Source organism: Heptranchias perlo, chromosome 14, assembly GCF_035084215.1.
Source record: "Heptranchias perlo isolate sHepPer1 chromosome 14, sHepPer1.hap1, whole genome shotgun sequence".
Classification (NCBI taxonomy): Eukaryota; Metazoa; Chordata; class Chondrichthyes; order Hexanchiformes; family Hexanchidae; genus Heptranchias; species Heptranchias perlo.
The window spans coordinates 2628119-2652987 of record NC_090338.1 but is presented as its reverse complement, the minus strand read 5'-3'; the positions used below and the strand labels follow the sequence as shown (position 1 = coordinate 2652987).

Genomic DNA, 24869 nt, shown 5'->3' with positions numbered 1-24869 from the left:
GTCCCCCCCTCCCCGCTCTCGGTCCCCCCCTCCCCGTCCTCGGTCCCCCCCTCCCCGCTCTCGGTCCCCCCCTCCCCGCTCTCAGTCCCCCCCTCCCCGTCCTCGGTCCCCCCCTCCCCGCTCTCGGTCCCCCCCTCCCCGCTCTCGGTCCCCCCCTCCCCGCTCTCGGTCCCCCCCTCCCCGCTCTCGGTCCCCCCCTCCCCGTCCTCGGTCCCCCCCTCCCCGCTCTCAGTCCCCCCCTCCCCGTCCTCGGTCCCCCCCTCCCCGCTCTCAGTCCCCCCCTCCCCGTCCTCGGTCCCCCCCTCCCCGCTCTCAGTCCCCCCCTCCCCGTCCTCGGTCCCCCCCTCCCCGCTCTCAGTCCCCCCCTCCCCGCTCTCGGTCCCCCCTCCCCGCTCTCGGTCCCCCCCTCCCCGCTCTCGGTCCCCCCCTCCCCGTCCTCGGTCCCCCCTCCCCGCTCTCGGTCCCCCCCTCCCCGCTCTCGGTCCCCCCCTCCCCGCTCTCGGTCCCCCCCTCCCCGCTCTCGGTCCCCCCCTCCCCGTCCTCGGTCCCCCCCTCCCCGTCCTCGGTCCCCCCTCCCCGCTCTCGGTCCCCCCCTCCCCGTCCTCGGTCCCCCCCCTCCCCGCTCTCGGTCCCCCCCTCCCCGTCCTCGGTCCCCCCCCTCCCCGCTCTCGGTCCCCCCCTCCCCGTCCTCGGTCCCCCCTCCCCGCTCTCGGTCCCCCCCTCTCCGCTCTCGGTCCCCCCCTCCCCGCTCTCGGTCCCCCCCTCCCCGCTCTCGGTCCCCCCCTCCCCGCTCTCGGTCCCCCCCCTCCCCGTCCTCGGTCCCCCCCTCCCCGCTCTCGGTCCCCCCCTCCCCGTCCTCGGTCCCCCCCTCCCCGCTCTCGGTCCCCCCCTCCCCGTCCTCGGTCCCCCCCTCCCCGCTCTCGGTCCCCCCCTCCCCGCTCTCGGTCCCCCCCTCCCCGTCCTCGGTCCCCCCTCCCCGCTCTCGGTCCCCCCCTCCCCGCTCTCGGTACGCCCCTCCCCATCCTCGGTCCCCCCTCCCCGTCCTCGGTCCCCCCCTCCCCGCTCTCGGTCCCCCCCTCCCCGCTCTCGGTCCCCCCCTCCCCGCTCTCGGTCCCCCCTCCCCGTCCTCGGTCCCCCCCTCCCCATCCTCGGTCCCCCCCTCCCCCCTCTCGGTCCCCCCCCTCCCCGTCCTCGGTCCCCCCCTCCCCGTCCTCGGTCCGCTCCTCTCTGCTCTGCTGTTGAAGCAAATGTACCTCACCCCTTACTACACCGAATCCCCTCACTCACCAAATTCCCAATTACAGACTCTGTCGAGACCAGACTCCGTTGATAGCTGCTACTCCGTGCTCCCTCATTATGTTGACTGGTGCTGGCTGTTGCTGGCAGTGTGTTTGTACCGACCGGCCTGTAGGTTGCCGTTTGTCTCCGCCTGTGATTTCTCCGTGAGATTTTAATTTCTGTCAATGTGTTCTCTTTGTTCTCTTGTAGCAGCTGCAGGTGGTCCCGTTGTTTGGAGACATGCAGATAGAATTGGCCAGATACATTAAGACCAGTGCTCACTATGAGGAGAACAAGTCCAAGTGAGTGCGAGCCGTAATGTAACCTGAGCCAGTCGGGAAAGTTGGAGCTGACGGGTATGGTGGGTAGAGGCAGGAGGGCGCTGGGAGGGAGAAGGCAGGAGTGAGGGATGCTGAACCTTGTGCTCCGAGAACTTCCAACCCAAACAAACATTTCCCCGGTGGGAAGTTGCTCGGAGCTCGGCCACAGCCCGAGATCTAACAGCCTTCCTCGCCCAGCGTCTCGCGAGGGTCCTGCCCTGGTCTTAAGGTGTTGCGCAGTGGAGGGAGATACAGGTGGGTCGTTGTGATCCAATGAGAATCGACAGGGGCAGTTTCTCTCAGGCTCTTTCCCTGTGCGGTTTGTTCCCAGTACTGAGGGAGCGCCGCACTGTCGGAGGGTCAGTGCTGAGGGAGTGCTGCACTGTCGGTGGGTCGGTACTGAGGAAGCGCTGCACTGTCGGAGGGTCGGTACTGAGGGAGTGCTGCACTGTTGAAGGGTCGGTACTGAGGGAGCGCTGCACTGTCGGAGGGTCGGTACTGAGGGAGCGCCGCACTGTCGGAGGGTCAGTACTGAGGGAGCGCCGCACTGTCGGAGGGTCAGTGCTGAGGGAGTGCTGCACTGTCGGTGGGTCGGTACTGAGGGAGCGCTGCACTGTCGGAGGGTCGGTACTGAGGGAGCGCTGCACTGTCGGAGGGTCCGTACTGAGGGAGGGCTGCACTGTCGGAGGGTCACTACTGAGGGAGGGCTGCACTGTCGGAGGGTCAGTACTGAGGGAGCGCTGCACTGTCGGAGGGTCAGTACTGAGGGAGCGCTGCACTGTCGGAGGGTCAGTACTGAGGGAGCGCTGCACTGTCGGAGGGTCAGTACTGAGGGAGCGCTGCACTGTCGGAGGGTCAGTACTGAGGGAGCGCTGCACTGTCGGAGGGTCAGTACTGAGGGAGTGCTGCATTGTCGGAGGTGCCGTCTTTCAGAGGCCTCGTCGTCCCTCCCAGGTGAACGTACAAGATCCCATGACACTATTTTGAAGAAGAGCAGGGGGAGTTCTCCCCGGTGTCCTGGGGCTAATATTTATCCCTCAACCAAATCACTAAAAACAGAATATCTGGTTATTTATCTCATTCCTGTTTTTGGGATCTTGCTGTGTGCAAATTGACTGCCGCGTTTCCCAACATTACAACAGTGACGACATTTCAAAAAGTACTTCAGTGGGACCTCCCGAGGTTGTGTAAGGCGCCATATAAATGCAAGTTCCTTCCTTCTCTTTTTTTCTTTCCCCCATCCCAACCTTTCTGTCTTCCTGATACACCATTCAGCTGTTCATTGAATGATGCCCAGCGTGCTGGCCTCACTCACCCCCCTCTCTTCATCGCAAACCTGTTTCACCTGTTGATGAGCCTCTGTGTAAATTATCACTTTCTGATCTGTTCATGGCTGCCCCCCAGGTACCACCTGCTCTCCTGCTGCACAGTCCAGCCCGACCTTCCTGTCCTGTCCTGTCCCTGCTCAGTCTCCCCGCTCTGTCCCTCACTCCACATTCACTCCAGCTCGGTCACTGAGGCCTAGATCCATCTCCGGACCAATGGACAACTGCAGAATTTGTGGTGGGATTTTCAGCTTGCAAAAAAAACACGAAATGATGATTGTTTGAACAAAGTGAGACTTCAATCAGTCAAACCCTGTCACAACAAAAAACTCTCCACAGAAAGATTCAAAAAATCACTGTTGTCAGAAAGCACAGGACAAGAATAAACCACCCACACAATCAATCCCATTAGATCCACAGCCCATCTACACTCTCCCCTATCATGGACTCTACCCACCCATTTAGAAATAACTTGCATTTATTTGCACCTTTCATGACCTCAAAGTGTTTACAGCCATTAAAGTCATTTTGAAGTGTAGTCACTTTTGTAATGCAGGAAACGCAGCGGCCAAAACTTGCGCACAGCAAGATCCCACAAACAGCAATTAAATAATGACCAGATCATCTGATTTAGTTATGTTGGTTGAGGGATAAATATTGACCAGGACCCAGGGAGAACTCCCCTGCTCTTCTCAGAAATAGTGGCCATGGGATCTTTTACACCCACCTGAGAGGGCAGATGGGGCTTCGGTTTAACATCTGATCTGAACAACAGCACCTCCGACAATGCAGCACTCCCTCAGTGCCACACTGGGAGTGTCAGCCTGGATTATGTGCTCAAGACTCTGGAGTGGGACTTGAACCCACGACAGTCTAACTGAGAGGCGAGAGAGCTACCCACTGAGGCACGGCTGACACCTTAATCACCTTCCACTCCACTCTCTCCCCTATCATGGACTCTACCCACCCATTTAATCTCCTCCCACAGCCCATCTACACTCTCCCCTATCATGGACTCTCCCCACCCATTTAATCTCCTCCCACAACCCATATACACCCTCCCTTATCATGGACTCTACTCACCCATTTAATCTCCTCCCACAGCCCATGTACACTCTCCCCTAGCATTAGGGAACTTGGGGAAATAAATAGTGATGTCTTGAGGAGTGTACATATTACAGAGAGGGAGGTGCTGGAAGTCTTAACGCGCATCAAGGTAGATAAATCTCCGGGACCTGATGAAATGTATCCCAGGACGTTATGGGAGGTTAGGGAGGAAATTGCGGGTCCCCTAGCAGAGATATTTGAATCATCCACCGCTACAGGTGAGGTGCCTGAAGATTGGAGGGTAGCAAATGTTGTGCCTTTGTTTAAGAAGGGCGGCAGGGAAAAGCCTGGGAACTACAGACCAGTGAGCCTGACATCTGTAGTGGGTAAGTTGTTAGAGGGTATTCTGAGGGACAGGATCTACAGGCATTTGGAGAGGCAGGGACTGATTAGGAACAGTCAGCATGGTTTTGTGAGAGGAAAATCATGTCTCACGAATTTGATTGAGTTTTTTGAAGGGGTAACCAAGAAGATAGATGAGGGCTGTGCAGTAGACGTGGTCTACATGGACTTCAGCAAAGCATTTGACAAGGTACCGCATGGTAGGTTGTTACATAAGGTTAAATCTCATGGGATCCAAGGTGAGGTAGCCAATTGGATACAAAATTGGCTTGACGACAGAAGACAGAGGGTGGTTGTAGAGGGTTGTTTTTCAAACTGGATGCCTGTGTCCAGCGGTGTGCCTCAGGGATCGGTGCTGGGTCCGCTGTTATTTGTTATTTATATTAATGATTTGGATGAGAATTTAGGAGGCATGGTTAGTAAGTTTGCAGATGACACCAAGATTGGTGGCATTGTGGACAGTGAAGAAGGTTATCTGGGATTGCAACGGGATCTTGATCAATTGGGCCAGTGGGCCGATGGATGGCAGATGGAGTTTAATTTAGATAAATGTGAGGTGATGCATTTTGGTAGATCGAATCGGGCCAGGACCTACTCCGTTAATGGTAGGGCGTTGGGGAGAGTTATAGAACAAAGAGATCTAGGAGTACAGGTTCATAGCTCCTTGAAAGTGGAGTCACAGGTGGATAGGGTGGTGAAGAAGGCATTCGGCATGCTTGGTTTCATTGGTCAGAACATTGAATACAGGAGTTGGGATGTCTTGTTGAAGTTGTACAGGGCATTGGTGAGGCCACACTTGGAGTACTGTGTACAGTTCTGGTCACCCTATTATAGAAAGGATATTATTAAACTAGAAAGAGTGCAGAAAAGATTTACTAGGATGCTACCGGGACTTGATGGTTTGACTTACAGGGAGAGGTTAGACAGACTGGGACTTTTTTCCCTGGAGAGTAGGAGGTTAAGGGGTGATCTTATACAAGTCTATAAAATAATGAGGGGCATAGATAAGGTAGATAGTCAAAATCTTTTCCCAAAGGTAGGGGAGTCTATAACGAGGGGACATAGATTTAAGGTGAGAGGGGAGAGATACAAAAGGGTCCAGAGGGGCAATTTTTTCACTCAAAGGGTGGTGAGTGTCTGGAAGGAGCTGCCAGAGGCAGTAGTAGAGGCGGGTACAATTTTGTCTTTTAAAAAGCATTTGGACAGTTACATGGGTAAGATGGGTATAGAGGGATATGGGCCAAGTGCAGGCAATTGGGACTAGCTTAGTGGTATAAACTGGGCGACATGGACATGTTGGGCCGAAGGGCCTGTTTCCATGTTGTAAACTTCTATGATTCTATGATTCTATCATAGACTCTCCCCACCCATTTAATCTCCTCCCACAGCCCATGTACACTCTCCCCTATCATGGACTCTCCCCACCCATTTAATCTCCTCCCACAGCCCATATACACCCTCCCTTATCATGGACTCTCCCCACCCATTTAATCTCCTCCCACAGCCCATATACACCCTCCCTTATCATGGACTCTCCCCACCCATTTAATCCCCTCCCACAGCCCATGTACACTCTCCCCTATCATGGACTCTACCCACCCATTTAATCTGTTGAACACAGTGGCTACATGGTTGAATTGAAGTGGAATTGGGAACATTGAACTTGGTGATGAAATATTCCTTTAATCAACAATAAATATTGATCAGAAAAGCAGAGGAAAATATTTCTTCATGACAAATATTTTTACCCCCGAGATCACGTCACGTGCTACTCGTGTCCAAAGCTTCTCTCTCCCCGCTATTTTACTGGAGGTGTAACCCGCTTAAAATTCCGGGGTTTATACCGGGGAGAGAGAAGCTTTGGAACAATCGATGAAGAGTTCAGATGCTGAAATCGCATGGCAGGATTCCAGGGTTCGCGGGTGCTAATGCAGCCTCTCCTCATTGGTCGCTGTGTTTCCTGATCAGCCGTCTGCATCAGTTGAGCTAAAAAGGGAAAAAATAAAACAGGAATCTGAAATAAGAAGTGCAAACTCTGGGGCAGGTCCATCAGCACTTGTAAAAAGTCAGGTTGATGCTCGGCGGGTGTTGTGTGGGCCATAAGTTCCACAATCGGGGATCTGCACTGCGTCGGCCGCACTTCAAGTTTCTGTTAAAATGTATTTGCATAATCACAAACATAAAACCCCCCTGAACCCGTGCAATCGGGCAGCGTAATAGAATGTAATCATTTCATTTCTTTCCATTCCTTGATGTATTTAGGAGTGGTGACCTGGTGTCGTTTTATTAATTCAGCTGAAAAAATGAATTTATCACAAAAATAAGCGTTTTTAATCAGTCTCCCATCTGTGAGTAACCTGATTTAAAAATCACTGAAACTGACTTTAAAAACTATACTGAACCATCTAATAGTTTCATTGGTGAACATGAGTCGGTTTCTTAGTACATTAAATATTTTTTGATATGTAAAAATGTTTAGAAGGTGCTGACTGTCGCCTAAAAAATGAGGAAATTTGAAGAGTTTTCCCGAGCCAGTGTAATCGGTGAAATCTTGCAGTGTTGACCGGGGTGGGGTGCGGGTGCAGTTTTGTGGGTGGGGCCTGATTCGGGCGAATTGAATCTTGAACCAGCATTAAAGATCCTGGAGAACACGAGCGTGAGGGGTTTCGGGCGTAACTCACTTAGGTTTAAATCCCCCCGATCCTTTGCGCTGGTTCGGGTGATTTCCCCTCCGATTGCGCTGATATTGTTGGTGGAAACAAACGGGGAACTCCACCCCCTCTCTGTCAGAACTGGACACTGGAAGTGAAACAAACTCCCTTCGAGGAGTGAACAAAACAAATAGGGAGGGAGAAGAACAGATGGGCAAACAGAGTCCGGAATGCAGGCTCCTGGAACGGAGGGGGATTGGTGATCTCACCTCCTGTCAACAGACTTTTTACAAAGTTGGAATGAGATGGTATTTGGCAAGGTAAGCGAGGAGGGCGGGAAATGCAGGCCAATCGCGGCCAGAGAAAGGGGAGGGGAGAGAGCCCCGGGGGAGGGCAGGGAGACCCCAGGGGAGGGGAGAGCTCGGGGTAGAGGAGACCATGGGGGAGTGGAGACCTCAGGGGAGGGGAGAGCCTGGGGGGAGGGCAGGGAGACCCCAGGGGAGGGGAGAGCTCGGGGTAGAGGAGAGCCTGGGGGAGTGGAGACCTCAGGGGAGGGGAGAGCCTGGGGGAGGGCAGGGAGACCCCAGGGGAGGGGAGAGCTCGGGGTAGAGGAGAGCCTGGGGGAGTGGAGACCTCGGGGGGGAGGGGAGGGGAGAGCCTGGAGGAGGGAAGAGCTCGGGGGAGGGGAGGGAAGAGACGGGGGTGGGGGTAGACCCAAGGGTTTGGGGGGAGGGGAGAGACCAGGGTTGGGGGGGAGACCCGAGGTTCCCCTATTGGGTTCGGAGGTCACTTCTGCTCCTGGGCCACAAGGAGGCTTCAGAGAATGTAAAACAAACGCCTCCTTACCCGGGCCCAATGTGGGTCGGTGGAGCTGGCGAGTTTAGCACCAAACCCGGCAGTTAAAATGGCGTTGGACTGGGACACAGCGGGAACTTGATGCAATAATCCCCACTGTCCCCCCTCCCCCCCCCCCCGCCGGCTGACATTTTAACGACCCACTCGAGCTGTGTGGGCCGGGTTAAACTCCAGGCTCAATGTTGACCTGTCTTTTCTCTCTCCAGTGGCTGACTGACTCGTCTGCCTTTAGTCTGCGGCCAGTGTCTGTCTGTCTGTTCAGGGCACCCTGTCTGTTTAATGCTCCGTCTCGTCACACAGGTGGACCTGCACCCAGAGCAGCAGCAGCCCCCAGTACAACATCTGTGAGCAGATGGTTCAGATCCGTGATGACCACATCCGCTTTATCTCCGAGCTGGCACGCTACAGCAACAGCGAGGTGGGTGTCTGACGGACCTGGCGAATGTATTGGCGCAGGAAACCCGCTGAAGCCTGATTAATATCATAGAATCTTACAGCACAGGAGGAGGCCATTCGGCCCATCGTGCCTGTGCCGGCTCTTTGAAAGAGCTATCCAATTAGTCCCATTCCCCTGCTCTTTCCCCAGAGTCCTGCACATTTTTCCCCTTCAAGTATTTATCCAATTCCCTTTTGAAAGTTATTATTGAATCTGCTTCCACCGCCCTTTCAGGCAGCGCATTCCAGATCATCACAACTCGCTGCGTAAAAAAATTCTCCTCATCTCCCCTCTGGTTCTTTCATTCAATTACCTTAAATCTGTGTCCTCTGGTTACCGACCCTCCTGCCACTGGAAACAGTTTCTCCTTATTTACTCTCTCAAAACCCTTCATGATTTTGAACACCTCAATTAAATCTCCCCTTAACCTTCTCTGCTCTAAGGAGAACAATCCCAGCTTCTCCAGTCTCTCCATGTAACTGAAGTCCCTCATCCCTGGTACCATTCTAGTAAATCTCCTCTGCACCCTCTCTAAGGCCTTGACATCCTTCCTAAAGAGCGGTGCCCAGAATTGGACACAATACTCCAGCTGAGGCCTAACCAGTGATTTGTAAATATTCTCCTGCCTCAAGGGAACAACGATAATTGAGATTTGGGCATCGCCCCATCACCTCACCCAAGTCTTTGTTCTTCGCAAGTGAGCTGACAAAGGAGTTGTGGCAGTTCGACAACAAGGGCATCACCGCCAAACTCTGTCCCGCCCTCACCCAAAGTCCACACCCACGTGCTCACTGGACCAGCACCAGGGTCCCCTAGCTCCCCTCCCCCAGCCCAGGATCGCTGCGATCAGCTAAACCGCCAGCACAGGTCGGGACCTCCTTCTCCCTGTAGCTCACCCCTGCCCCTCCCAGCCTGGCCCCCCGCCCCCCCGCCCCCCTCCCTCCCTTTACTCACCTGTTTCTCTTGCTCACCAGGTTGTGACGGGCTCGGGGCTGGACAGCCAGAAGTCTGATGAAGAATACAGAGAGCTCTTTGACCTGGCCCTGCGAGGAATGCAGCTCCTGTCCAAGTGGAGCACTCACGTGATGGAAGTGGTGAGAACTATCGTCAAAACGTCCGGCCATTTCAGCCCACGGTCCCGAATGTCGGATTCAACTGTTCAATCTTCCAGCTCTCCGTCCCAATTCGATCCATCGTCCAGATTTGATCAATTCATAAAATGGGCTCTAAATTCAAATTATATTTTTCACTGAAGGCCAACTGCCCCCCATACCCCTCACCCCACCTACCCACCTTCTCTCTGTAACCCTCAACCCCACCTACCCACCTTCCCCCCCATACCCCTCACCCCACCTACCCACCTTCCCCCCATACCCCTCACCCCACCTACCCACCTTCTCTCTGTAACCCTCAACCCCACCTACCCACCTTCTCCCCATACCCCTCAATCCCACCGACCCACCTTCCCCCCATATCCCTCAACCCCACCTACCCACCTTCCCCCCATATCCCTCAACCCCACCTACCCACCTTCTCCCCATACCCCTCACCCCACCTACCCACCTTCTCACCATACCCCTCACCCCACCTACCCACCTTCTCCCCATATCCCCCAATACCACCTACCCACCTTCTCCCCATACCCCTCAATACCACCTACCCACCTTCTCCCCATACCCCTCAATCCCACCTACCCACCTTCTCACCATATCCCCCAATACCTTCCTTCTCCAAAACGCAACTCTTTATTGAACCTATTTTTACTGTGCAATTTAATGTCCTTTCTTGGACAATTATTCCTGAACTTGATTCCCCTTGGAGTGATTAAATTCCTCCTGGTGACCTCTGCCCTCCCTCCTAACCTCCTCATGTTTAACCTGTATCCCTGGGGTTTGAACTCTTCACCACAGGGAACAATTTGCCCAGGATTAACTCTATTAATTCCCTTTTATAGTCTTGGAAACGTCAATTAAATCACCATGGAGTCTCCACATTTCCAAAAGAAACAAGCCCGACTTCCTCAACTTTCCTTAACTTAAACTCCTGATACTCTGAATCAGCACTAAGTCTGAGTCCCCTCTAACGGGCAGTAACAAGCTCATTCCTCAGCCACTGATGCCTTTGTGTGTTTGGGTTTTTTTTTATTTGTTGATGGGATGTGGGCGTCGCTGGCGAGGCCGGCATTTATTGCCCATCCCTAATTGCCCCTTGAGAAGGTGGTTGTTTGTGTGTCTGTCTGTAATTATCTATTTGTCTGCGTGTGTGTCTCCATCCAGCTAACATATTGTGTGCAGTGGTGTTGTGATTGTTACTGGACTAATAATCCAGAGAACGTGAGTCCAAATCCCACTGTGGGCAGTTTGAGAATTTGAATTGTTTTTAATAATCTGGTCTCAGTAAAAGTGACCGTGAAACTGTCGGATTGTCCTAAAAACCCAACTGGTTCACCGATGTCCTTTAGGGAAGGAAACCTGCCGTCCTTACCCGGTCTGGGCCTATATGTGATTCCAGTCCTGTACATGTGAGTCCAGTTGCTCTTAACTGCCCTCTCAAGTGGCCCAGCATGAAACTCAGTTTGTATCAAACCGTTCCCAGTGGTTCAAGAAGACGGCCCATCACCACCTTCACAGGGCAACTAGGGATGGGCAATAAATGCCGGCCTGGCCAGTGACGCCCACATCCCGAGAATGAATAAAACAAAAAAACGTCAGTTGAATTTCAGTATTTGAATACTCGTTGCTAAAGTAAGTGTTTTTTTTCGATTAGTATTCCTGGAAGCTGGTTCATCCCACTGATAAATTCTGTAACAAGGATTGTCCGGGCACTGCCGAGGAATATGAACGAGCTACTCGTTATAACTACACCAGTGAGGAGAAGTTTGCGCTGGTCGAGGTAACTCGCAGTGATTGACAGATGCCTGGCTGTTTTCAGACGTGTAGCAGAATTCCTTTTTTTCCCAGGTTTTACCTCAGTGGGCAGCACTCTCTCACCTCCGAGTCAGAAGGTCGTGGGTTCAAGTCCCCACTCCATAGACTTAAGCCCATAATCCGGGCTGACACTTCCAGTACCAGTACTGAGGGAGTGCTGCACTGTCGGAGGGTCAGTACTGAGGGAGTGCTGCACTGTCGGAGGGTCAGTACTGAGGGAGTGCTGCACTGTCGGAGGGTCAGTACTGAGGGAGTGCTGCACTGTCGGAGGGTCAGTACTGAGGGAGTGCTGCACTGTCGGAGGGTCGGTACCGAGGGAGAGCTGCACCTGTCGGAGGGTCAGTACTGAGGGAGTGCTGCACTGTCGGAGGGTCAGTACTGAGGGAGTGCTGCACTGTCGGAGGGTCAGTACTGAGGGAGAGCTGCACTGTCGGAGGGTCAGTACTGAGGGAGCGCTGCACTGTCGGAGGGTCAGTACTGAGGGAGTGCTGCACTGTCGGAGGGTCAGTACTGAGGGAGCGCTGCACTGTTGGAGGGTCAGTACTGAGGGAGCGCTGCACTGTCGGAGGGTCAGTACTGAGGGAGCGACGCACTGTCGGAGGGTCAGTACTGAGGGAGTGCTGCACTGTCGGAGGGTCAGTACTGAGGGAGCGACGCACTGTCGGAGGGTCAGTACTGAGGGAGTGCTGCACTGTCGGAGGGTCAGTACTGAGGGAGTGCTACACTGTCGGAGGTGCCGTCTTTCGGATGAGGCATTAAACTGAGGCCCCGTCTGCCCTCTCAGGTGGATGTGAAAGATCCCACAGCCACTATTTTGAAGAAGAGCCGGGGGAGTTCTCCCCGGTGTCCTGGGGCTAATATTTATCCCTCAACCAACATCACTAAAAACAGATGATCTGGTGATTATCACATTGCTGTTTGTGGGATCTTGCTGTGCACAAATTGGCTGCCACGTTTCCTACATTACAACGGTGACTACACTTCAAAAATACTTCATTGGCTGTAAAGAGCTTTGGGACGTCCTGAGGTGGTGAGAGGCGATATAGAAATGAAAGTTCGTTCTTTATTTATTTCACCAGGGCAAGTTCTGAAATTGACTTCAGTAAATCTGGTGAATTCTGGGCTCACACCAGATAAATGACCATGAAGCTGCGAGATTGTTCACTAATATCCTTCAGGGCAGGGAACCTGATCAGATCCACACGCCTCAAGAACAAATAAGTTAAAAGGAATAATAATAATAATTTGGGTGTGTTTTTGCAGTGGGCCCCATGCACATTATATGAACTAGTTTACGATTGTCTGAACACATTTCACAGCAACAGACAAGAGGAGAATTTCATCCCATCAGACAGGGCAGGATTGGAAACCTGGTCCCCGAGCTCGACGGTCAGTGTCTGACCCACTGATGCAATTAAGCTGCCAGAACTTTGCAAAGTTACAGCACTGACACCAAGACACCGATGAGTAGCTGCCAGGGAGCAACCATTCAGCGCAAACTGTGGTGTTAGATTGGAACAGGCGGAGGCCATTCAGCCCCTCGAGCCTGTTAAATAGGAACAGGAGGAGGCCATTCAGCCCCTCGAGCCTGTTACATACGAACAGGAGTAGGCCATTGAATTAGATCATGGCTGATCTGCATCTCAACTCCATTTACCCCACTTTGACCCTAATCCCTCGATACCCTTACCCAACAAAAATCTATCGATCTCAGTCTTAAAAGTTCCAATTGACCCCCAACATCAACAGCTTTTTGGGGGAGAGAGTTCCAGATTCCCACTCCCCTTTGTGTGAAGAAGTGCTTCCTGACATCACCCCTGAACGGCCTGGCTCTAATTTTAAGGTTCTGCCCCCTTGTTCTGGACTCCCCCCACCAGAGGGAATAGTTTCTCTCTATCGACCCTATCAAATCCTTTAATATTCTTAATCACCTCAATTAGATCACCCCTTAATCTTCTATACGCGATGGAATACAAGAATACTCTATGCAACCTGTCCTCATAATTTAACCCTTTTAGCCCTGGTATCGTTCTGGTGAATCTGCGCTGCACCCCCTCCAAGGCCAATATATCCCTCCTGAGGTGCGGTGCCCAGAACTGAACACAGTCTCCAGATGGGGCTCTGATCAAGGTTCTGTACAACTGTAACATAACTTCCTCACTTTTTATGCCCTGTATGTTATAAGAACAGATTATAACACGCTGACCAATTATAATTGTACTTTCTGTTTTTTCAGAGTTTTGGTTATGAGTAAGATAAGGTTTTTTATGCGGTGAGGAGCTTTACGGCAAAGAAGGAGTCTCCGCACTCTCTGGTGATGAAGGAGTCTCCTCACTCTCTGGTGAAGGAGTCTCCTCACTCTCTGGTGATGAAGGAGTCTCCTCACTCTCTGGTGATGAAGGAGTCTCCTCACTCTCTGGTGAAGGAGTCTCCTCACTCTCTGGTGATGAAGGAGTCTCCTCACTCTCTGGTGAAGGAGTCTCCTCACTCTCTGGTGAAGGAGTCTCCTCACTCTCTGGTGAAGGAGTCTCCTCACTCTCTGGTGAAGGAGTCTCCTCACTCTCTGGTGATGAAGGAGTCTCCTCACTCTCTGGTGAAGGAGTCTCCTCACTCTCTGGTGATGAAGGAGTCTCCTCACTCTCTGGTGAAGGAGTCTCCTCACTCTCTGGTGATGAAGGAGTCTCCTCACTCTCTGGTGAAGGAGTCTCCTCACTCTCTGGTGATGAAGGAGTCTCCGCACTCTCTGGTGATGAAGGAGTCTCCTCACTCTCTGGTGAAGGAGTCTCCTCACTCTCTGGTGGTGAAGGAGTCTCCTCACTCTCTGGTGAAGGAGTCTCCTCACTCTCTGGTGAAGGAGTCTCCTCACTCTCTGGTGGTGAAGGAGTCTCCTCACTCTCTGGTGAAGGAGTCTCCTCACTCTCTGGTGAAGGAGTCTCCTCACTCTCTGGTGAAGGAGTCTCCGCACTCTCTGGTGGTGAAGGAGTCTCCTCACTCTCTGGTGAAGGAGTCTCCTCACTCTCTGGTGAAGGAGTCTCCTCACTCTCTGGTGAAGGAGTCTCCTCACTCTCTGGTGGTGAAGGAGTCTCCTCACTCTCTGGTGAAGGAGTCTCCTCACTCTCTGGTGGGGAAGGAGTCTCCTCACTCTCTGGTGAAGGAGTCTCCTCACTCTCTGGTGAAGGAGTCTCCTCACTCTCTGGTGGTGAAGGAGTCTCCTCACTCTCTGGTGAAGGAGTCTCCTCACTCTCTGGTGGTGAAGGAGTCTCCTCACTCTCTGGTGGTGAAGGAGTCTCCTCACTCTCTGGTGATGAAGGAGTCTCCTCACTCTCTGGTGAAGGATTCTCCTCACTCTCTGGTGAAGGAGTCTCCTCACTCTCTGGTGAAGGAGTCTCCTCACTCTCTGGTGGTGAAGGAGTCTCCTCACTCTCTGGTGGTGAAGGAGTCTCCTCACTCTCCGGTGAAGGAGTCTCCTCACTCTCTGGTGATGAAGGAGTCTCCTCACTCTCTGGTGGTGAAGGAGTCTCCTCACTCTCTGGTGAAGGAGTCTCCTCACTCTCTGGTGGTGAAGGAGTCTCCTCACTCTCTGGTGGTGAAGGAGTCTCCTCACTCTCTGGTGGTGAAGGAGTCTCCTCACTCTCTGGTGAAGGAGTCTCCTCACTCTCTGGTGAAGGAGTCTCCTCACTCTCTGGTGAATGAAGGAGTCTCCTCACTCTCCGGTGATGAAGGAGTCTCCTCACTCTCTGGTGAAGGAGTCTCCTCACTCTCTGGTGATGAAGGAGTCTCCTCACTCTCTGGTGAAGGAGTCTCCTCACTCTCTGGTGGTGAAGGAGTCTCCTCACTCTCTGGTGAAGGAGTCTCCTCACTCTCTGGTGGTGAAGGAGTCTCCTCACTCTCCGGTGAAGGAGTCTCCTCACTCTCTGGTGATGAAGGAGTCTCCTCACTCTCTGGTGGTGAAGGAGTCTCCTCACTCTCTGGTGGTGAAGGAGTCTCCTCACTCTCCGGTGAAGGAGTCTCCTCACTCTCCGGTGAAGGAGTCTCCTCACTCTCTGGTGATGAAGGAGTCTCCTCACTCTCTGGTGGTGAAGGAGTCTCCTCACTCTCTGGTGGTGAAGGAGTCTCCTCACTCTCTGGTGGTGAAGGAGTCTCCTCACTCTCTGGTGAAGGAGTCTCCTCACTCTCTGGTGAAGGAGTCTCCTCACTCTCTGGTGAAGGAGTCTCCTCACTCTCTGGTGGTGAAGGAGTCTCCTCACTCTCTGGTGGTGAAGGAGTCTCCTCACTCTCTGGTGGTGAAGGAGTCTCCTCACTCTCTGGTGAAGGAGTCTCCTCACTCTCTGGTGAAGGAGTCTCCTCACTCTCTGGTGAAGGAGTCTCTTCACTCTCTGGTGAAGGAGTCTCCTCACTCTCTGGTGAAGGAGTCTCCTCACTCTCTGGTGGTGAAGGAGTCTCCTCACTCTCTGGTGAAGGAGTCTCCGCACTCTCTGGTGATGAAGGAGTCTCCTCACTCTCTGGTGAAGGAGTCTCCTCACTCTCTGGTGAAGGAGTCTCCTCACTCTCTGGTGATGAAGGAGTCTCCTCACTCTCTGGTGAAGGAGTCTCCTCACTCTCTGGTGAAGGAGTCTCCTCACTCTCTGGTGGTGAAGGAGTCTCCTCACTCTCTGGTGGTGAAGGAGTCTCCTCACTCTCTGGTGAAGGAGTCTCCTCACTCTCTGGTGAAGGAGTCTCCTCACTCTCTGGTGAAGGAGTCTCCTCACTCTCTGGTGAAGGAGTCTCCTCACTCTCTGGTGGTGAAGGAGTCTCCTCACTCTCTGGTGAAGGAGTCTCCTCACTCTCTGGTGAAGGAGTCTCCTCACTCTCTGGTGGTGAAGGAGTCTCCTCACTCTCTGGTGAAGGAGTCTCCTCACTCTCTGGTGAAGGAGTCTCCTCACTCTCTGGTGATGAAGGAGTCTCCTCACTCTCTGGTGATGAAGGAGTCTCCTCACTCTCTGGTGGTGAAGGAGTCTCCGCACTCTCTGGTGATGAAGGAGTCTCCTCACTCTCTGGTGAAGGAGTCTCCTCACTCTCTGGTGGTGAAGGAGTCTCCTCACTCTCTGGTGAAGGAGTCTCCTCACTCTCTGGTGAATGAGTCTCCTCACTCTCTGGTGGTGAAGGAGTCTCCGCACTCTCTGGTGGTGAAGGAGTCTCCGCACTCTCTGGTGAAGGAGTCTCCTCACTCTCTGATGGTGAAGGAGTCTCCTCACTCTCTGGTGAAGGAGTCTCCTCACTCTCTGATGGTGAAGGAGTCTCCTCACTCTCTGGTGGTGAAGGAGTCTCCGCACTCTCTGGTGAAGGAGTCTCCTCACTCTCTGGTGGTGAAGGAGTCTCCGCACTCTCTGGTGGTGAAGGAGTCTCCTCACTCTCTGGTGAAGGAGTCTCCTCACTCTCTGGTGGTGAAGGAGTCTCCTCACTCTCTGGTGAAGGAGTCTCCTCACTCTCTGGTGAATGAGTCTCCTCACTCTCTGGTGGTGAAGGAGTCTCCGCACTCTCTGGTGATGAAGGAGTCTCCTCACTCTCTGGTGATGAAGGAGTCTCCTCACTCTCTGGTGATGAAGGAGTCTCCTCACTCTCTGGTGATGAAGGAGTCTCCTCACTCTCTGGTGAAGGAGTCTCCTCACTCTCTGGTGGTGAAGGTGTCTCCTCACTCTCTGGTGAAGGAGTCTCCTCACTCTCTGGTGAAGGAGTCTCCTCACTCTCTGGTGAAGGAGTCTCCTCACTCTCTGGTGAAGGAGTCTCCTCACTCTCTGGTGAAGGAGTCTCCTCACTCTCTGGTGGTGAAGGAGTCTCCTCACTCTCTGGTGGTGAAGGAGTCTCCTCACTCTCTGGTGAAGGAGTCTCCTCACTCTCTGGTGGTGAAGGAGTCTCCTCACTCTCTGGTGAAGGAGTCTCCTCACTCTCTGGTGAAGGAGTCTCCTCACTCTCTGGTGAAGGAGTCTCCTCACTCTCTGGTGGTGAAGGAGTCTCCTCACTCTCTGGTGAAGGAGTCTCCTCACTCTCTGATGGTGAAGGAGTCTCCTCACTCTCTGGTGAAGGAGTCTCCTCACTCTCTGGTGGTGAAGGAGTCTCCTCACTCTCTGGTGAAGGAGTCTCCTCACTCTCTGGTGAAGGAGTCTCCTCACTCTCTGGTGAAGGAGTCTCCTCACTCTCTGGTGGTGAAGGAGTCTCCTCACTCTCTGGTGGTGAAGGAGTCTCCTCACTCTCTGGTGGTGAAGGAGTCTCCTCACTCTCTGGTGGTGAAGGAGTCTCCTCACTCTCTGGTGAAGGAGTCTCCTCACTCTCTGGTGATGAAGGAGTCTCCTCACTCTCTGGTGATGAAGGAGTCTCCTCACTCTCTGGTGATGAAGGAGTCTCCTCACTCTCTGGTGGTGAAGGAGTCTCCTCACTCTCTGGTGATGAAGGAGTCTCCTCACTCTCTGGTGATGAAGGAGTCTCCTCACTCTCTGGTGAAGGAGTCTCCTCACTCTCTGGTGAAGGAGTCTCCTCACTCTCTGGTGATGAAGGAGTCTCCTCACTCTCTGGTGATGAAGGAGTCTCCTCACTCTCTGGTGGTGAAGGAGTCTCCTCACTCTCTGGTGAAGGATTCTCCTCACTCTCTGGTGGTGAAGGAGTCTCCTCACTCTCTGGTGAAGGAGTCTCCTCACTCTCTGGTGGTGAAGGAGTCTCCTCACTCTCTGGTGGTGAAGGAGTCTCCTCACTCTCTGGTGGTGAAGGAGTCTCCTCACTCTCTGGTACAATGGGAGACCGGCGAGGGGACCCAGCAGGAGTGCAGGACGGGTGGTTTCTTGGGATTGAGACACTCACTGCCTTGTCCTGCATTTTGCTCCTGCAGGTGATCGCGATGATTAAGGGGCTGCAGGTTCTGATGGGCAGGATGGAGAGTGTCTTCAACCAGGCAATCCGAAACACCATCTACGCAGCCCTGCAGGATTTCGCACAGGTCACCCTGAGAGAGCCTCTCCGACAGGCCACCAGGAAGAAGAAAAATGTCCTAATCAGGTACCCGCAGGATTGGGGGAGTGGGGGAGGGAGAGGGGAATGGGAGATAAAGGGGGAGGGGGAGCGAGAGGGGAAAATAGGAGATAAAGGGAGTGGGAGAGAGAGAGGGGGGTGTGGAGGAGGGAGGAGGAATTGGGTGGGAGAGTGAAGAAGGGGAGAGGGAGAGAGATACAGTGGAGAAGGGGGCGAGGGAGAACAGGAGATAGAGGGGGTGTGAGAGTGGGAAGGAGAGGGAGAGATGGTGAGGGAGAGAGAGGGGAGTGGGGAGGGAGGGAGGAACAGGAGATAAAGGGGGGTGGGAGAGTGGAGAAGAGTGAGAGGGAGGGAGGGTAAGGGGGAAGGGCGACAGGAGAGGGCAGAACGGGAGATAAAGGGGGGGGTGGGAGAGTGAATGAGGGTCAGGGAGAGCGGTAGAGAGAGAGGGGGAAGAGGAGATAAAGAAGAATGGGAGAGTGATGGGAGAGGGGGAAGGGAGAGAGGGATGAGGGAAGGGAGAGGGGGAATGGGTGAGGGAGAGGGATTGAGGGAAGGGAGGGGGATTGACGAGCGAAGGCGGAGAGTGGAGGGATAAAGGGGAGAAGAGTGAGGGTGAAAGGGGAAGGGAGGGGTGAATGGGAGAGGAGGGAGGAGGAGAGGTGGTAGGGAGGGGAAGGGGCCAGAAAGAGGGGAAGGGGAGCTTTGGGAAAGGAGGGGGAGGGAAAAAAGGGAGAGATGGCAAAGGCGGAAGGGAAGGGTAGGGTGAGAGGAGGAGGTGGAAGAGAAGGGGGAGGAGGGGAAAGGAGTAGAGGGGAGGATGAAGGCAGGTACATCATGTTTACAACTGGCCTGTTTCGGAGATGTTTGGAATCCCAGTTTCTTTTTCACATATTTCACTATTGATGCTTTTTTTTTTAGAAAGAGATTTTTATCATTAATTGTAAAAGCTTTTCAAACTTTGAACCTGAGGCAGGCTGGGGAAATCGTAACTCAAATATTCCCAATTAATCAAAATTACAAGATTACTATTTTTCTGAATTTTGTGCTTGTCAAAATGCGGAGAGGGACAGTAACAGACTTCAGGAGGACAGAGACAGACTGGTGAAATGGGCAGACACATGGCAGATAAAATTTAACACAGAGAAGTGTGAAATGATTCATTTTGGTAGGAAGAATGAGGAGAGGCAAAATATAAACTAAATGGTACATTTTTAAAAGGGGTGCAGGAACAGAGAGACCTGGGGGTTTATGTACACAAATCTTTGATAAAGCTGTTAAGAAAGCATACAGAAGGCAGAGAGTACAAAAGCAAGGAAGTTATGCTGAACCTTTATAAAACACTGGTTAGGGCCCAGCTGGAGAATTGTGTTCAATTCTGGGCACCGTACTTTAGGAAAGATGTGAAGGCCTTAGAGAGGGTGCAGAGGAGATTTACTAGAATGGTTCCAGGGATGAGGGACTTCAGTTATGTGGAGAGACTGGAGAAGCTGGGATTGTTCTCCTTAGAGCAGAGAAGGTTAAGGGGAGATTTAATTGAGGTGTTCAAAATCATGAAGGGTTTTGATAGAGTAAATAAGGAGAAACTGTTTCCAGTGGCAGGGGGGTCGGTAACCAGAGGACACAGATTTAAGGTGATTGGCGAAAGAACCAGACGGGAGATGAGGAGAATTTTTTTTACACAGCGAGTTGTGATGATCTGGAATGCGCTGCCTGAAAGGGCGGTGGAAGCAGATTCAATAATAACTTTCAAAAGGGAATTGGATAAAGACTTGAAGGGGAAAAATTTCCAGGGCTATGGGGAAAGAGCAGGGGAGTGGGACTAATTGGATAGTTCTTTCAAAGAGCCGGCACAGGCACGATGGGCTGAATGGCCTCCATCTGTGCTGTACAATTCTATGATTCTTCTATCACAGCTGGGCTCGGTTATGAAGAGGCTGGACGCTGTAAGGGGCAGGGTTTGTGTTCTGGAAGGTTGGGATCCAGTGGGTTGAAGGGCCTTTCCATGTGCTTGCTGGAGCTGAGAGCCTCTGATTTGCTTTTTCTCCTCCCAGTGTCCTTCAGGCCATCAGGAAGACAATCTGTGATTGGGAAAGTGGGCGGGAGCCTCCCAACGACCCCTGCCTGAAGGGGGAGAAGGATCCCAAAGGTGGTTTTGACATTAAAGTGCCTCGCCGTGCAGTCGGACCCTCCAGTACCCAGGTTCGGATTGATTCTATTTTCTTATTATTCGTTCATGGGATGTGGGCGTCGCTGGTGAGGCCGGCATTTATTGCCCATCCCTAATGGCCCTTGAGAAGGTGGTGGTGAGCCGCCTTCTTGAACCGCTGCAGTCCGTGTGGTGAAGGTTCTCCCACAGTGCTGTTAGGGAGTTCCAGGATTTTGACCCAGTGACGATGAAGGAACGGTGATATATTTCCAAGTCAGGATGGTGTGTGACTTGGAGGGGAACGTGCAGGTGGTGTTGTTCCCATGTGCCTGCTGCTCTTGTCCTTCTAGGTGGTAGAGGTGGTAGGTGATAATATGACCGCCTTCCCTTTATTGTCAGTCGTGGCTCAGTGGGCAGCACTCTTGTCTTCGGTAGTCCATAGGTTACGGGTTCAAACCCCACACCATTAACTTGAGCTCATAATCCAGTCTGACCTCCAAGTGCAGTACTGAGGGAGCGCTGCACTGTCGGAGGGTCAGTACTGAGGGAGCGCTGCACTGTCGGAGGGTCAGTACTGAGGGAACGCTGCACTGTCGGAGGGTCAGTACTGAGGGAGCACTGCACTGTCGGAGGGTCAGTACTGAGGGAGCGCTGCACTGTCGGAGGGTCAGTACTGAGGGAGCGCTGCACTGTCGGAGGTGCTGTGTTTTGGATGAGACGTTAAACCGAGGCCCCGTCTGCCCTCTCAGGTGGTTGTAAACGATCCCACGGCCACTATTGGAAGAGCAGGGGAGTTCTGCCCATTGTCCAGATTATCCGGTGATTTATCTCATAGCTATTTGGGGCCTTGCTGTGCACAATTTGACTGCCACGTTTCCTATATTACATTTAGGGGAACATTTAGGGAATAGTGATCATAGTATCATAAGGTTTAGATTAGTTATGGAAAAGGATAAGGAGCAATCTAGAGTAAAAATACCCAATTGGAGGAGGTCCAATTTCAGTGGGTTGAGAACGGATCTGGCCTGCGTAAATTGGAATCAAAGATTGGCAGGCAAAACTGTAATTAAACAGTGGGCGGCCTTTAAAGAGGAGATGGTTCGGGTACAGTCTCGGTACATTCCCACGAGGGAGAAAGGTAGGGCAACTAAAGCCAGAGCTCCCTGGATGACAAAAGAGATAGAGAGTGAGATGAAGCAGAAAAAGGGGACATATGACAGATGTCAGGTTGATAACACAAGTGAGAACCAGGCTGAATATAGAAAGTTCAGAGGGGAAGTGAAAAAGGAAATAAGAGGGGCAAAGAGAGAGTATGAGAATAGACTGGCAGCCAATATAAAAGGGAATCCAAAAGTCTTCTACAGGCAAATAAACAGTAAACGGGTAGTAAGAGGAGGGGTGGGACCGATTAGGGACCAAAAAGGAGATCCACTCATGGAGGCAGAGGGGATGGCCGAGGTACTAAATGAGTACTTTGCATCTGTCTTTCCCAAGGAAGAAGATGCTGCCAAAGTCACAGTAAAAGAGGAGGTAGTTGAGATACTGGATGGGCTAAAAATTGATAAAGAGGAGGTACTAGAAAGTCTGGCTGTACTTAAAGTAGATAAATCACCCGGTCCGGATGGGATGCATCCTAGGTTGCTGAGGGAAGTAAGGGTGGAAATTGCGGAGGCTCTGGCCATAATCTTCCAATCATCCTTAGATACGGGGGTGGTGCCAGAGGACTGGAGAATTGCAAATGTTACACCCTTGTTCAAAAAAGGGTGTAAGGATAAACCCAGCAACTATAGGCCAGTCAATTGAACCTCAGTGGTGGGGAAACTTTAGAAACGATAATCCGGGACAAAATTAAGTCACTTGGACGAGGGTGGATTAATAAAGGAAAGTCAGCACGGATTTGTTAAAGGCAAATCGTATTTAACTAACCTGATAGAGTTTTTTGATGAGGTAACAGAGAGGGTTGATGAGGGCAATGTGGTTGATGTGGTGTATATGGACTTTCAAAAGGTGTTTGATAAAGTGCCGCATAATCGGCTTATCAGCAAAGTTGAAGCCCATGGAATAAAGGGGGCAGTATGGATACAGAATTGTCTAAGTGACAGGAAACAGAGAGTAGTGGTGAACGGTTGTTTTTCGGACTGGAGGGAGGTGTACAGTGGTGTTCCCCAGGGGTCAGTGCTGGGACCACTGCTTTTCTTGATATATATTAATGACTTGGACTTGGGTGTACAGGGCACAATTTCAAAATTTGCAGATGACACAAAACATGGAAGTGTAGTGAACAGTGAGGAGGATAGTGATAGACTTCAAGAGAATATAGACAGGCTGGTGGAATGGGCAGACACGTGGCAGATGAAATTTAATGCAGAAAATTGTGAAGTGATACATTTTGGTAGGAAGAACGAGGAGAGGCAATATAAACTAGAGGGCACAATTCTAAAATGGGGTGTAGGAACAGAGAGATCTGGGGGTGTATGTGCACAAATCGTTGAAGGTGGCAGGACAGGTTGAGAAAGCAGTTAAAAAAGCATACGGGATAAGAACAGAAGAACATAAGAAATAGGAGCAGGAGTAGGCCAATCGGCCCCTCGAGCCTGCTCTGCCATTCAATAAGATCATGGCTGATCTGATCCTAACCTCAAATCTAAATTCATGTCCAATTTCTTGCCCGCTCCCCGTAACCCCTAATTCCCTTTACTTCTAGGAAACTGTCTATTTCTGTTTTAAATTTATTTAATGATGTAGCTTCCACAGCTTCCTGGGGCAGCAAATTCCACAGACCTACTACCCTCTGAGTGAAGAAGTTTCTCCTCATCTCAGTTTTGAAAGAGCAGCCCTTTATTCTAAGATTATGCCCCCTAGTTCTAGTTTCACCCATCCTTGGGAACATCCTTACCGCATCCACCCGATCAAGCCCCTTCACAATCTTATATGTTTCAATAAGATCGCCTCTCATTCTTCTGAACTCCAATGAGTAGAGTCCCAATCTACTCAACCTCTCCTCATATGTCCACCCCCTCATCCCCGGGATTAACCGAGTGAACCTTCTTTGTACTGCCTCGAGAGCAAGTATGTCTTTTCTTAAGTCTGGACACCAAAACTGTATGCAGTATTCCAGGTGCGGTCTCACCAATACCTTATATAACTGCAGCAATACCTCCCTGTTTTTATATTCTATCCCCCGAGCAATAAAAGCCAACATTCCGTTGGCCTTCTTGATCACCTGCTGCACCTGCAAACTAACTTTTTGATTTTCTTGCACTAGGACCCTCAGATCCCTTTGTACTGCAGTACTTTCCAGTTTCTCGCCATTAAGATAATAACTTGCTCTCTGATTTTTCCTGCCAAAGTGCATAACCTCACATTTTCCAATATTGTATTGCATCTGCCAAATCTCCGCCCACTCACCCAGCCTGTCTATATCCCCTTGTAGGTTTTTTATGTCCTCCTCACTCTCTACTTTCCCTCCTATCTTTGATCCTGGGCTTTATAAATAGAGGCATAGAGTACAAAAGCAAGGAAGTTATGATGAACCTTTATAAAACACTGGTTTGGCTACAGCTGGAGTATTGTGTCCAATTCTGGGCACCACACTTTAGGAAGGATGTGAAGGCCTTAGAGAGGGTGCAGAAGAGATTTACTAGAATGATTCCAGGGATGAGGGACTTCAGTTACGTGGTAGACTGGAGAAGCTGGGGTTGTTCTCCTTGGAACAGAGACGGTTGTGAGGAGATTTGATAGAGATATTCAAAATCATGAAGGGCCTAGATAGATTAGATAGAGAGAAACTGTTCCCATTGGCGGAAGGGTCAAGAACCAGAGGACATAGATTTAAGGTGATTGGCAAAAGAACCTAAGGCAACATGAGAAAATACTTTTTTACACAGCGAGTGGTTATGATCTGGAATGCACTGCCTGAGGGGGTGGTGGAGGCAGATTCAATCGTGGCTTTCAAAAGGGAATTGGATAAGTACTTGAAGGGAAAAAATTTACAGGGCTACGGGGAAAGGGCGGGGGAGTGGGACCAGCTGGTTTGCTCTTGCAGAGAGCCGGCACGGACTTGATGGGCTGAATGACCTCCTTCTGTGCTGTAACCAGTCTAAGGTTCTATGATTACAACACAGTGACTACACTTCAAAAGTACTTCATTGGCTGTAAAGTGCTTGGGACGTCCTGAGGCCATGGAAGGCGCTATAGAAATGCAAGATCTTTCCTTCCTTCCAAATGTAAATATTGGAACTCAGAACATTAGCCCCAGACCCGTGCTGGTGTGACTGGGTTCCCCACATGCAGATCTTGCAAACCAAATGTAAATCTGACAGAACTCAACAAAACTGGCTACCAGGAAGACCCATTGCAGCCGTCTGTGCAAGTCCTGCATTGGGGAACCAAGCTGCATGGGCGCAGTGTAAAAACACTCTTAGATTTACATCCATTACTGATTGATGGAGGGCTCTTAGGACTCATACTCCCTCAACAG

General features: G+C 51.8%; 1 protein-coding gene across 3 annotated transcripts in view; it reads left to right on the top strand.

The window, feature by feature from the left end:
* The window catches only part of cyfip2 (cytoplasmic FMR1 interacting protein 2), a 174092-nt gene that overhangs the window by 58787 nt on the left and 90436 nt on the right, over positions 1 to 24869 (top strand). For all 3 annotated transcript variants that reach the window (XM_067995942.1, XM_067995943.1, XM_067995941.1), the window contains exons 10-15: positions 1489 to 1580; positions 8179 to 8296; positions 9289 to 9408; positions 11081 to 11206; positions 18101 to 18267; positions 20295 to 20442. In XM_067995942.1, coding sequence (XP_067852043.1) covers positions 1489 to 1580; positions 8179 to 8296; positions 9289 to 9408; positions 11081 to 11206; positions 18101 to 18267; positions 20295 to 20442 — 771 coding nt within the window. The remainder of the gene's footprint in view (positions 1 to 1488; positions 1581 to 8178; positions 8297 to 9288; positions 9409 to 11080; positions 11207 to 18100; positions 18268 to 20294; positions 20443 to 24869) is intronic.